Source organism: Taeniopygia guttata, chromosome 7 (genome assembly GCF_048771995.1).
Source record: "Taeniopygia guttata chromosome 7, bTaeGut7.mat, whole genome shotgun sequence".
In the NCBI taxonomy this organism is placed as follows: Eukaryota; Metazoa; Chordata; class Aves; order Passeriformes; family Estrildidae; genus Taeniopygia; species Taeniopygia guttata.
The window spans coordinates 10,047,664-10,061,360 of record NC_133032.1 but is presented as its reverse complement, the minus strand read 5'-3'; the positions used below and the strand labels follow the sequence as shown (position 1 = coordinate 10,061,360).

Below are 13,697 nucleotides of genomic sequence, written 5' to 3'. Positions count from 1 at the left end.
TTTTGGTACTGGGATGCCCTGGATGAAGACGTTGCCTGGCCTCTATTTGAGGGAGCAACTGAACTTTATGGTTTGTGATGGCCATTGCAGATCTACTGTCATGGGTGTGTTATTTTTGGTGTCTTGCTTTCATCCACCCTGCCTCACTCAGGTCGCTGTGCTTTCCTGGTGCGATGCAGGATTCCTCTCCATTGCCTCTTCAGCAGTCCTGCCAAGAAACCCAAGGCCATGCTCTATTGAACAACTGCCACACTCCATCCCAGATCTGGATGGGGTAAAAGCACCTATTCCCATAGGTGCTCTTGGAGATCTCCAAAGCCACCACAATGGTGTAAAACAGTGATGTGCTCCAAGTAACTAATCTCTTTTTTGTGCTTCCTCCCTCCCTCTTGTCCCCTCCCTGTACAGTGGCAGGCCATCTCTCTGACAGTCATTGAGAAGGTTCAGATAGCAGCAGCCATCCTGGGTTCCCTCTTCCTCATCGCCAGTATCTCGTGGCTCATCTGGTCGACCTTCAGTCCTTCAGCCAAGTGGCAGCGCCAGGACCTGCTCTTCCAGATCTGCTATGGAATGTACGGCTTCATGGACATTGTCTGTATAGGTGGGTGATCGTATCTCACACCGCGGCCACGGCCACCCACTCAGTCACCAGTGCAGAGGAGCAGGACATGGCGTGGAGAGCCAGCCCATAGAGGTTGGCTTGGATTGAGTGCCCATAGCTTTTCCTCCTCTTTGCTTTTATGGCCCATTTTTCACTGTTCTCTCAGCTCATCTGGGTGGCCCCAGAGTGTTTCCTTGGCGGGGTGGCAGAGGGACCTGCAAAAACTCCAGAGAGAAACAGATGTTTCTTCAGAGAAAGAAGTGGGTAGGGAGGTCTGGGGAGGCTGGGGAGTCTAAGGTTTTAGAGAAAGTCCTTTCCTCCTGGAATAGCTAATTTAGGGACTGCCCCACAGCAGGTGTGGCAGGGTCTCTCCACACACAGCTCCTTGGCTCTCCAGCCCAGTCTCTCTGCCAGGCAAGAGTGGTTTCCCCTTCTTTGGGCCACCTTGGAGCTGCAAGTCCAAACGAGGTCACAGGCCAGCTTGGGGTCCTTTTCAGATTGCTGTTAGAGAGCAGCTCTTTGAGGATGCAGCTGCCTCACACTGCACAAGCCTGGAGGGCACAGCAGCTGCTGTCATCCTGGCCCCAGGAGAGTCTCCCTGAGATGAGTGCAGGTCTGCAGGATGGAGGGACATTGCTGCCAATACCTGCAGCAGCTCCTGAAACACTCTGGTGAGCACTGGCCACCTCCAAATGTGCCCCTGAGTCCACCCAAGCACAGGCCACAGGATAACTTGTCAGTTCAAGTGACTCTGACAGGAAGCAAAAAGGGAACCAGAGAGCTCTTTGTGTCTGGGTCCTGGCATCACTGTTATGAAGTTAGAAGAAGCCTTCCCAAACTCAGTGGGAAAAGGCAGTCATCTTGACTTGGTGGATATGTGCATGTGTGGATAGGGCCCTTCCAGAGGGAAAAACAGCCCCCATTCCAGCCCTCAGGAGAAGCAGGACAGAGCAGCAACTGGTGGAATTTGGGTGCAGAGTAAAACAGACCCAGTGGCAGGCACAGAATTCTTGACTGCACACTCTGGTATCCAGGTTCAAGTGGCTCTTGGCCTCAGCAGCCTTCCAGCACAGGACTTGGGCCTGCCAAGACCAGTTCCTCCCACTGTTGCCACCACTGTGCTAGCAATGAGATGTGAGCTTGGCCTGTAGAGATCATCCTGGTCCTTCTACCACATTTCTCCAGGAACAAAGTGTGCCAAAGGGGGTTAAAGAGAGATGGGCAGCACCCATATGTTGGCACAGTAGGCACAATAGGCAATGTCCTCTTGCTGGTGGAATTGAAAGTGGAAAAAATTTTCCCTATGCATGTGTGGTGTGCACGTGTCACCTTGTTGGCGGGGGACAGAAGTGGAGAGTTCTGAGCTGGGCGGACATCAGTAACATGATTAACTGGCTTTGATATAGCTTCAAGAGCTGAGGGGGGCTGACTAGCTCATCTGATAATAGGGGGTAAATCTTCCTACATAGCAGAGAACGAACCATGCCAGCCTTAAACTGAAGGGGAACTGGGCAGACAGATCAGATTTTAGGTTCGTTTGCTTGTTTGGTTTTGTTACTTTTTCTACGGATTTGGCCTCTATTTCTCTTTTCCACCTTCTCTGAGGGAAAAATAAATTTATTTGCCCCTCTGCTGATGTCATCTTAAGCAAAATTCCCTAAACTGGGAGCTCTGATTTTTTTTTTTTTTCCAGCCCAAGAACCAGCAGACATCATTCCCAGAAACATTTCAGAGTCGTGACTTGAGGCATCCTCTTGTCTCATGTTCCTCCCTGCACAGCTGGCAGTCCTGGGGTGCCAGGCATGCTGGCTTTCCCACAAACTCAAAAGCCAGCAGGAAGCATTACAGATGCAGTGAGTTAACATGTCTGTACGTGGGATCTCTTGCCCAGCCCTCAGCAGCTACCCAGAGCTGGCTCCACTTGGGCTGTGTGCAGCACGTCTGCCCGTGCTGCCAGGCAGCCCACCCATGCTCATCCAGGAGAGGGGATGTTCTGGAGCACGTGAGCTCTGTCTCCATTCCTGTAGAAAAGCTCATACATAGTGATGCTGCCAGGCCTCTGCCCCTGCCACCCTGCAGTGTAAAACTTGATTGTATAGTGCATTTTTGCTCTTTGAAATCCCAGCTGTTGCTGCTGCTGCTGCCAGCTCAGCAGTGGAGAGGAAATGAGCTCTGAGCAGTACTAGCTGAGAGTTTGTGTTCATTCTTCTCCCCTCCTCTTCCTCTTCTACCCAGTTCAAACTCAGTGACAAATGAGATCTCCAGCAGGAGCTGTGACTGCCCTGGCTGTTGATGTGGTCATCTCTCTTTTCTGAGCGACTTTTCCTCAGCCCTGCAGGTTTCAGGGGGTGCATTAGCACTAGCCAAAAGGCTGGTCTGTCCCACTGAGAGTCAAGGCCAGGTCAGGCCAGGGAAAGGGACTCACCGCAGGGAATTCTTTCCTATGAACACAAGCTGAGTGTTGGGGTTGTTCTGCCTGGAGAAGAGAAGGATCTGGGGATACAGCTTTCCCGTACATCAAGGGGCCTACAAGAGAGCTGGAGAGGGACTTAGGGCAAGAGCATGAAGTGATGGAACATGGGTTATGGCTTTAATTTGAGAGTAGGGTTAGATATTAGCAAGAAGTACTTTACTGTGAGCGTGGTGATGCACTGGAGCAGGTTGCCCAGAGAAGTTGTGGGTGCCCAATCCCTGGAAGTGTTCAAGGCCACACTGGACAGGGCTCTGAGCAGCCTGAAGTAGTGGGAGGTGTCCCTGCCCAAGGCAGATTGGAACAAGATGATCTTTAAGGTCCCTTCCAACCCAACCCATTCTATGAACATTGCAGCTGAGGTGAATTCCTCATTCATTATAACTTTGTGCAGCTGTGATGGATGCAGCAGTGTCTCCCTAGAAGGCTTGCAGTGAGTTCCTCACTGTGGAACAGCTTTTCTCCCTCTCTTCATCCTTCTTCCAAACCTTACTGTTTCATGCAGAGTCTTTTGACCAATGCTCAAAGGCAGCTCTGGAGATTGAAAGTTCTGCTGCTGACTGCCAGCATGGCCCAAAGTCTCTTGTTATTTCTTCCTGGGGTTTCATTCTACTTCTGCCAGTTTAGGATAAAACTTCTCATAGATAATTACTGTGGCAATGGATCTTGAAATACTGGAGTGTTGTCTGTGCAATTCAGTGTCTCCTCCTCTGCAGTACAGCCCTTTTCCTCTTTTGTTACCTAGCCTGTGGGTGGGTAGGAAAGATTTAGGAACTAAGAAATGCTCAGTCGTGGGGAAAGGGCAGGACATTAGGTGCACTCAGTTCAGCTAATGTACAATGCTGTCTGTACATTTTTTTGTAACAGGCTGGGCAGCCTTAGCTAACCGAATGTGATACCATAGGTCCTACCATAATTGTATGAATTCCAGTTGTTTCTTCCTCCAGCTTGACCCCCAAGTTTTTATTTTGTTAGCAGAGGAGCAGAGGTTGAAAGACAAGGTACTTACTGAAGAGCAGATGTGCTGAAATAGAACTCCTCTGTATTTCCTGGCAGTTTGCACTTCAGTTACACTTGGGTGTCTCACATCCATTGGGCAGCCAGGGACTCTTGTCCCAGAGGCCAGTTTACACACCCTGTCCCTGGAGGTGCTCAGCAGGACACCTCCTCTGGCACTGTGGAGTCTCAAAGCTGGAGAGTCACCAACTCTGCATAGGTGTGACTAACATCAGACAGGCAGTCAGCAACTGCCCAGATGATTTGTGTGATCTCCTCTCTACCAAATCAGTAAGGGATTTAGGTAGCAACTTGCCAAGATAGAGATACCTGTGGCAAATTGCATGGACAATCCCATGGCAGCACAGATCTTTGCAGTGTGGAGTCAAAGATAAGGGCATGGGTGTTTCCTTGCACATATAACTCCCTGAGCACAGATAATTGGGTTGTTGTTATCCTCATTTGTTCTGAAATGGTCAGATCATCTCCCAAGCTAAACTCTCAAAATGTCTGATTACTCAGAGACCATTGATCCATGGAAGAAAATCCAGGGGCCTGGATTTGCACCCTCAGTCACTAACCTTCAGTAATATACTAGGCTTTTTTGGACTAGTTCTAGAATGCCCCACAGAAACAGTTGGAAAGGTCAGGAACGATTGTCTATCTCTTCACCCATGATGAAAACAAAAAACACAACCAAAGTAAAACCAGCCTGCTCCTCATGATCAGTGGGACAGGTGGTATGGCCCCAAGCACCAGAAGATATGTCCATCTGGGCAAGATGGCCTTTCAACACTGTTCTCCCCCTTGCTCTCAGACATCCAACAGGAGAGCAAGAAGCACTGGAAAAGATTGCTTGGGATTTGTGGGAACCTCCAGTACTGGATTTTATTTAAGAACCTGTTAGAAAACATATGTCAAGAACAGGTTGCAGAGAGATGTTCCCAGTTTGTGAAGAAGGAACAAATTAAATGCTTCTTGATATCCAGCCAGCCTCAATGTGATTCTGATCTCTCTTCCATCTGTGCTATCTCTGGTCACGTCTGTAGGACAGATATGAGAGTTGGATTAAAGTAGAAACTGGTGATGGTGTGAGCATAGGTATTGCTCTGCTGTGAAGTCATCTACAACACAAACATCTGAGATCAGGAACCAGGAAGGGAATGAGAAGTGAGATGGGGACTGTTCATTTGATTAACTGCTCTCTCCATGGTCCACGAGAGGTAAATCCAAGAGGTAAATCTCTCACATAGAGAGAGATTAGCAAAAACGCGGTTATCGAAATGCACAGATAAATGGAATGAGCCTTCACAGGAGAGAGTAGCAGCTTAGAGCTGGCCTGTAAATCCTGAGAGATACCTGCCTGTTAATTAAATGACAGTCCTTGGAGAGAAAAGGAGAGGTTTGCCTCTCTTTTTGTCAAGGTGCAATTAGGGGAAGTCGACATTTGTAGAGTAAGGTGACATTTGGGGTCAGGAGGACAGGAAAGCATCTCCTGTTAAACAAGGAGGAACTCTGCCAGCTAATAAGAGCATGTCACAGAGTAGGTTCAGGCACCCCAGATGGGCTCTGAGGGAGAATCATGTCCCAGGAGGGCCATTTGCAGGCTGTGTGCACAGGGCTGTGATGATATGGTGTGTGTGTGCTGGCCTGCTTGGGATCACACAGGGGTGTCCCTGAGCTTGGTGTGATGGGGGTTTATCCCCAGCAATGCAAAAGTGATCTGATATGCCTCCCCTTGGGTCACTGACTGATGAGCACGTCTGCTTTGTCTGTGCCCAAGTCCCTGCTCCCTGGCTCACCTTGCCTTGCTGCTGACAGCAGTGCACTTCTGCAAGCACTAAATCCTTGAGCTCTTTGAAGTTTTTCCCACTCTTTCCCTGGCTGGCCCCTGATGGTATTTGCCTTCAAAACAGCACTGCAGCTCAGCAGCACAAGATAGGCAGAGCAGGACCGTCCATCCAGCCAACGATTCTTGTTGGCACACCATGGAAATCCATTACAGATCAGGAAATGTCTGCCTGCTGTTTTTAATCCCAGCTGCCAGAAAGAATAATCAAAAGCATCCAGTATGTCTGACAGCATCTCAGCACAACCATAGGTAATAACATAAGAAATCAATAGCCAATTAAAACTGATCCACAGCATTTGATCTTTCATAGTACAGTGGGAACAGTAATTAATGGAGCTTCCTTGAAACAGTGACAATTCAAGCCTCCTGCCAAGACTAATGGGGTTTTGTTTTAAATGAGCTTTGCTTTCTAGAGGAAATACTGGGCTGAGGTAGGCTTGGGGTGTTATCTAGCCAGGTCACTTGGGCCCTCAGCATTCAAAGGATTTAGGAGTCAAAGTCAAAACAAAATAAAAAGAAACTGAGAAATGAGCTGTCTTCAGGGTTTTGGTCTTCATCTGTATCAATCCCATTCTCAAAAGGAAAGCAGATGTTTTCATTCAGGTCTACACAGTCCCCCAGGGTGCAAAGCTGGAACAATCACTACTGTGGTAGAGAATCAATTTTAATTGCCAAACCCACATGTTGGCTTGATGACACCCTAAAGGCAGAGCACAAGGCAGAGAAGTTCAGCAAATGTCTTTGGAGGAGAGACCTGACAGCAGCCCACACAGCAAATGTGTGTGGCATTGGCATACCTGGAAGAGAACTGTGAGAATATACAGAAGTGTTCTGTGGCTTTCAGCTTGATGCACTGCTTGCCATGCTCTTTGTGCACTTCTTACCCAATTTGTGTGTAAACTGGAGCTATCAGGAGCTAATTGGAGTGGCCGGATCCAGGTCATACCTTCAGAGCAGGCAGCTGGGATAAAGCTAGGCAGCAAAGTCACCTTTTCTTCACCATGAACTGTGGTTTGGACACATTCAGCCACAGTGTGCATGCTTTAAAAACCACTGAGCAAATCATTGATCTATCAGCTGTTCAGAGGCTGTGTAGACAGGAACAGTCCCCACAGGGCATGTTATGAGGCTCTCAATCCAGCTGGGCAGGGTCCCTCCTGGATAGCAATCTTTGTGGGCCCTGTACCTGGACCAGCATCAGGAGGAGCAATGCTGCAAAGCTGATCTGACCACTGACTCCTTGGCTGTTAGCCAGCAGCAGTGGATGCTTAGCAAAATTGAGACAAGCCACCCTTCTGCCCCTGAAAGAAGGGACCTATTTTTATCCACTGTTGCATTGATTGTTCCATAAGAGAGCAGAGGGGCAGCTGCCATGTGTGCATTGTGTGCTCCCCGCAGTGAGCAGGGCTGCAGGGTGTGCCACAGGACTCCAGTGCAGCTCTGGCCACTCTCCACAGAGGCAGCACATCACTGCTGAGCAAAGAGACACAACTTTGGACCTGGCTCTGAACCCTCTCCCTCTTTGCAGGGAAGGAACTTGGCTTCCAGCACAATCTGAGCAGCACCTGGGCTTTCATATGTATGCGTTCAGCTCCACACTCCTTCCCCACATCCATCTCCAGCAGGGTCCCACTGTTGCAGCAGGGCTTCAGAGATGTATTTATAGTGAATAACCATTAAGGGCTCTCTGCTCCAGTGGATCAATGTGTTTGGCATTTAATGAGGGCAACATAATTAACAGTTTTTGAGGGAAAAAAAGAAATTCCTTCACCTTGTGAACTGCATCTTGTGCTTTCAATTGTGATACATTACAGTCAGAATGGTGCCTTCCTAAACTCCTAAACTTCACTAAACTCCTTGACAAAATCAAGTGCCTGGTGTCCCTGGCTTAAGTTGCCATATGTGGACAGAGGCAGGAGTACTCGCCTGCCTGTCACAACCTCTAACTATGGCAGGAAATTCCTTTGTAGGCAGCTGGTAGGATCTCCCATGCCAGCTGCACAAATTGTACTATCTAGTAAGGGATGAAAAAAGTCCTCAGTTCTGTGCCAGGCTGTGTTTTTCCAACTGCCTTCTGTCCTGTCGCTCCTCCTACTACAGCCTGCACCCCACAGACACGTTACTCCTGGAGGTGGAAGCTGTGGTCCGTGGCAGGCTGCAAGAGAATTCACTGCCATAGTCAAAGATGAGACCACGGCGGGGTCACCCCTATGCATAGTGGATGAGGCTGCTTTTGGTGTGTCCCCAGCTCAGTGGGGAGCCAGAAGCAGAGGTAAGAAGAAATTAATATGAAGCCACATTAATCAAGCTCTGGAATCACCTCATAGGGGCTTATTGATGGCTGCCTATCAGCAGAGCCATCTTTCAACCCTGATACAACAGGCTGTAATGAAGAATATTGCAAACAGGCCTATGGGCTAAGTTGCATAACCTAGTTCTTCCCGAAAGTTACTCCCTGAAGCAGTGCTTCTCTTCCTGCACCAAGACCCACAAATGGCAGCCACAGCCTGAGCCCTGTGCCCCATGGCAGAGCTGCTTCCACAATATCCATACTAGGCCAGGTGGGACAATTCACTCTGCTCAGCCACAGCCACATGAAGAACTTTTCTGTGTTCTCCAAGGCTCTCTAAACCTTTGCTGCAGGTTTAGCCACGCTCAGCTCCATTCACTGCTGTCATACTTGTGATCTAAGCATTGGTAGATCCCATAGGTGCAGGTAAACCCTTATCTGTCCCTCAGACTCTATCACCATTCACTCAACTGGATATTGCAGCCACAAAGGCCTTCAGCTCTGGTGGAAGACCCTTGTATATGCAGAGAAGCAAGGAACATGTTTTGCCTTCCTAGAGATCCTGGCTAGTCAGATCAGAAATTACAGACCGTTGTCCTCTTGGCTTCTGCCACCTTTGTTAATTTTGAGTAGTGCTTCTGTGTGGGAGGTGAAGACCTTTGCAGGGGAGAAGGTGGGGTGAGACATGTGGGGACGTCATCAGGGAGCAGAGAGAGGCTGCAGCACCCAAGGTGAAAGGCTTTGGGAGATCTCACAGAAATCCTGGGTTTGCAATGAAGGATTTTTTTTTTTTTTTTTTTTTTTCATGGCTGTGAAGAACAAAGCGGCACAGGACAGGCTGCACCATGGTGTGTTCCAGGAACACATTTATCCCAACAAAAGGCTGGTCAATTCCAGCATGAACACCTTCTGCCTAACATCCTTGGGATGCCTTCCTGCATATTGGAGGGGAAAGATGCTCACATCTCACTCCAGTGAAGTAGTAGAAGCAATCACAATGCACATGCCAACATCTGACATCACAGGCATGTCAGGTCCATTAATTTAGCCCATGTGCCCTACATTAAACTGGGGGATGTCAAAGGTGATCTGTACTCACCTTTGTCTCTCTCTTAATTGGTTTTTATTTCTCTTAGTGAAAAAGCACTTAGGTAACTGGAATAGTCTGGAAGAATTGGGCTCAAACAGGACCTGCATCCCTTAGAAAATGAAAAAATTGTGAAATTATTCTCATTTTTCCTTACAGAATTTAATTTGCTAATAAAAGCAGAGAGGGAGGCATTAGTTCTACTTTCAATAAGCAAATGTCATGTTTTGATCATTCTTGAATAAAGCATTTTGATTTAACATTTAGACATGACTGCTCATGCTGAGTATTTCAAATTCAGTGTCAGAATTTGGAATACAACATTTAAAAAAATCTTATTCCAAATGTAACGTTTCAACCTGTCTGCAAATACACGTGTGTTTTTCCATTCTGGGGAACAATGTGACTTTTCCATCTCACTCCAATCAAGTGTGAAGGCAGATTCCGAAGCCCTGCACAACACAGTGGTGTTGTCCAGCTTTCCTTTTAAAGGAATGTCCCTGGAATGTCTGAGGATCAGCATGATTGCACAGTGCTTTAGTCAGAGTAATATTAGCTGTGGCATAGGAAGGTTCAGGACCCAGACCTGGAGGAACGATTTCCATCATGCAAACAGAATGAAGTGGACGTCACGTGTTTCTTCTCTCCTCACCATAAGTATTCAACTCCATGGACTTCTGTAGGGAACGCCTGAAAATCTGAAGGTAGAAAAGACCCATAAAATCACCTAGAGATCAGTGCTCTGTTCAACCTAGCTTGAAATTATTATTTGCTCCCTTCTTTTAAAGACCAGGCAGTATCTGTCATGCACACAATGAGTGTCTTTCACCTCTTGAACAAAGCCTTTTCAAGATGTGGGACGTTGCTGTTATTTCCATTTTAAATTAAGAAAAAAAAAAAAGGTCCCAAGAGGATCTACCCAGTCCTAGCTACAAAGCAAGGAGGGAAAACTTTAGGACAGCAAGAGGGTATATGAGTACTGCATCCAAGCCGCATCCGTCCTGTTCTGGCACAGTTATGGATGGACATACAAGTGGGGAATGGTGCTGGAGAGGCATGATTCAGAAGCAAGGAGTTGTTCTGTTGGTGGAGCTCCCATCTCTATTTATTTAGTTGCTTTTTCTAAGAAGAGTCTCATTTATTGCTACCTGCATAACTACAGACTGCCCTTTAATCCTCTGCTTTATCATGCCCTGTGAGTTAAACACTACAGGAGTACAAGGGCCCTTTAGGGCACAACATTCACTTTGCTGTAGCTGTCCACAGCCAGCTGAGTTTATAGGAGTACTTTCGTTTATGCTTTTATCTACTGCCTGAGCAAGAATTTATTTGGGTTTCATTTTACCTATTTTCACTGTTATTTCTTGTTTTGCTTTTGGGTGTTTTTTATCACTGTTTTGAGTCAAGGGATATAAAAGCACTGGTCTGGGCAGTGCAAGAGGAAGAAGTTGTGGTGGTTGGTAGTTTGCATGTTTAGAGCTAGAAGTACTGTGGCATCTCCAAGGCCATGGCGTTGCTGTGTGCAACTCCAGGGGTCAACCCAGCTCATCTTCACATCTCTTCAGGATAGCTTGTGTTATTTTCCCATTGCAAACAAACCATGTGGGAGTGCTGAACAAATGAAATTTTGTTTCCATTGGACACCTCTTCTCAGCTCCTTAATTTGCTGGTGTTTCCTCATGTTGGGTTTTACCAGCTTGGTCCTACAGGGCCCAGCCCAGGTGCTGTGGAGAACATGGTTGAGCAGGGCTGCCCTGGGATGGAGGCAGCACCTCACAGAGAAGATGCATTACTTTACAGCCATAAAAGCTCCCCAAATGCTCCTGCAACACCCAGCCCCCAGCTCCCATGAGCTCCACAAACCCCATGACAGGCAGTCCTACCTGTCAACTCAATTCATCCTGCTGGATAAAGCTTTCCTCCTCCCACAGCTACAAATGCCATGTCTGTGGGGTGGACAGCTCCCACTTCCAAGAGGAACCTGTGGCATCCTGTGCACACAGGAATCATTGCTGCATACTTGAACTCATGACATGCTGCAGTGTCACAGCCTGGAAATTGTTTCTTGCCATGTATCTCAGCCTCATCCTGCAAAATCACAGCGCTTCTTGGGGGAGGGATGCTGCCAGCTGCCACGCCAGGCACTCCAGCAGTAATGGAAGAGCTGCCTCCTCTCCCCAGCCCCCCACACTCTGCCCCAGCATCACCCACCTGGTGGAGCAGCAGCTGTGGGGACTCCCTGAGGTGCCAGCACGCTGGAGCCATGTCCCACCTGGCTGGGCTCTTGCTGACTCTGGGGCTGGGTGTTAAGGGCTGCAGAGAGCTTGGGATGCAGCACAATGACCTGCCCAGATGGGATCTGCTGCTCCCATGGCTCTGCCAGATGGAGCGGAGGAAGCAGGGAAGGAGAAGGGCTCTCACTGCACGTGGGTGGGAGTGGTCCTCACCCACCAGGAGCTGAGGAAGCTCTGAGGCACAGCTGCCTTTGAACAAGGAGAAATGGGCTGTAATAAACACAAGGGTTTCTGGTTAGTCAGCAGTTGAAGGTTATGGGTCAGCTTGTTTTTGCTGTAGTGACCCAAAATGGAAGAGTCCAAACTTCCATAAAACACTTCCTCGAGACTGGGAACAGCTTCTTTACACTGGTGGGAGCTCTTCCCTGGCCATGGAGGTACCAATCTCTGAGGGACTCAATTTCAGTTTTGCTGGAGTCATGGCCCTGTAGCCCAGGAGATCCAAGCATGGCATCCCAGTGCTGGGAAAGCTGTGTGGCAGTGAAACCTCACTACAGTGAACGCACTTGGCAGAAGAAGGAGGGTTTTGTCTTCTCCAGGTCCATGGGATCCATGATGGCCATGTCATCCAGTGATAACAGCACTCAAGGGAGTCCAGCCATGCAGACATCCCAGTCCTGCTGAGCCAAAACACAGTTCAGATTCATACATAATCAGTTCTTAAAACATTAGAAAAAATATGAATTGAGAATGATTGATAAGAAAATGCCTGATTATAATCAGCTAATTATTTTTCCATATGTTAAGCATTCACTTGAGCTCTAATCATTATGAATACATTTTCAATTTATACTTTATCTCACTCAATGCTGGAAATTGCTAAGTTTGCACACCCACCTAGTACAGTTCCAGCATTATTCAGAGCAGACCTTTGCTAAAAGTCTTGTGGATTAGAGAAATCCTGATCACTGGTCCAGTGTCTTGCAGCTTCCAGAAATGTCTAAAAGATAGCACCACATGTTCCAGGCTAACCAGTATGAACTACTCCTGTATGCAGGGTAGACTGTTCAGCTCTCGAAACATTCTTGGGACAAAATTATATTTTGGAGAGTGGAGACGACAGTTATAAAGGAATCCATACTTCCTATTCGATTTCCCCAGAAAGCAAAGGCTCCCCGAAAATTTGAGTGTATCAGTAGTTTGTATGGGAAACAAGTGTTTAATGAAAGCATTCCAGAGCTGAAGAAAAGTAAGATGTGAGGATAATGGACTCCAGAAAAGCAGCGGCAGCAGCCCCAGGGGAGCAGAGCAGTGAGTGTCTCCTGGGAACAGAATCTGAAGGATAAAAGAGCTGTGAACAGCTCACAGCTGCCAAAAGGGATGATACTAAAGGCAAAGCAGCAAACTGTGCCTGTGCAGGGGGAAGCTCAGAAGCGTGGGAAGAGAGCACAGAGGCTGCATCAGGAACTCTTTGAGGACCCTAAATCAGAAGCTGCAATCACACAAAAGGCAGAAAGAATAACCTTCAACTAATGAAAATTCTCTAGAAATCCTGCAGGCATGGGGAGCTGTCAGAGTTGAGCCCCAAGATGACCATCCAGAGATTCAAAAGGCAAAAAGAACTGTGTCCATACGCATAAGTGAGGAAGAACAGGGCAAGTCTAAGAGCTCAAATAGTATGTGATAACAAAGGCCCAAATATTTAAATGTTGCCTTTGTTTCAGTCCTCAAAACTTAACTAAAATAATGAGGAGAATGGAGCCCAGGGCAGAATCAGAAAAGAAGAGCCTCAAAAACATTCAAATGAGTTAGTTCTGTCCTTGTCAGCATGTCCTAATGAACTTCAGAGGCAGCTGCAGGAACAGTGGTTGACCCTGTTGAGTATTTCACCATCAGGAACTTGAGGAGGATGCAGGAGGTGCCAGGCAGCTGGGGAAATGCAAGCAGAGTACCTAACTTTAAATATAATCTCTATCAGATAATGAAGGTAGGCACTGAGGAAATGAAGGGCAAATCAGCTTAACTGATTCATAGAAAGATACTGAATATTTTTTAGCTAACCAATTGGTGAGCACAGGAGTATAACCAGATGTAATTTGGAAAGGTAATTGCAAAGTGGCTAAGGAGGAAGCTGTTAATTTAATATGCTGTGGCTTGGGCGATGCTC

The 13,697-nt window shown here is 47.5% G+C and overlaps 1 protein-coding gene across 2 annotated transcripts in view; it reads left to right on the top strand.

The window, feature by feature from the left end:
• MARCHF4 (membrane associated ring-CH-type finger 4) overlaps positions 1–13,697 on the top strand; it is a 103,177-nt gene that overhangs the window by 75,804 nt on the left and 13,676 nt on the right. For both annotated transcript variants that reach the window (XM_032749366.3, XM_032749367.3), the window contains one exon: positions 409–601. In XM_032749366.3, the coding sequence (XP_032605257.2) occupies positions 409–601 (193 nt within the window). The remainder of the gene's footprint in view (positions 1–408; positions 602–13,697) is intronic.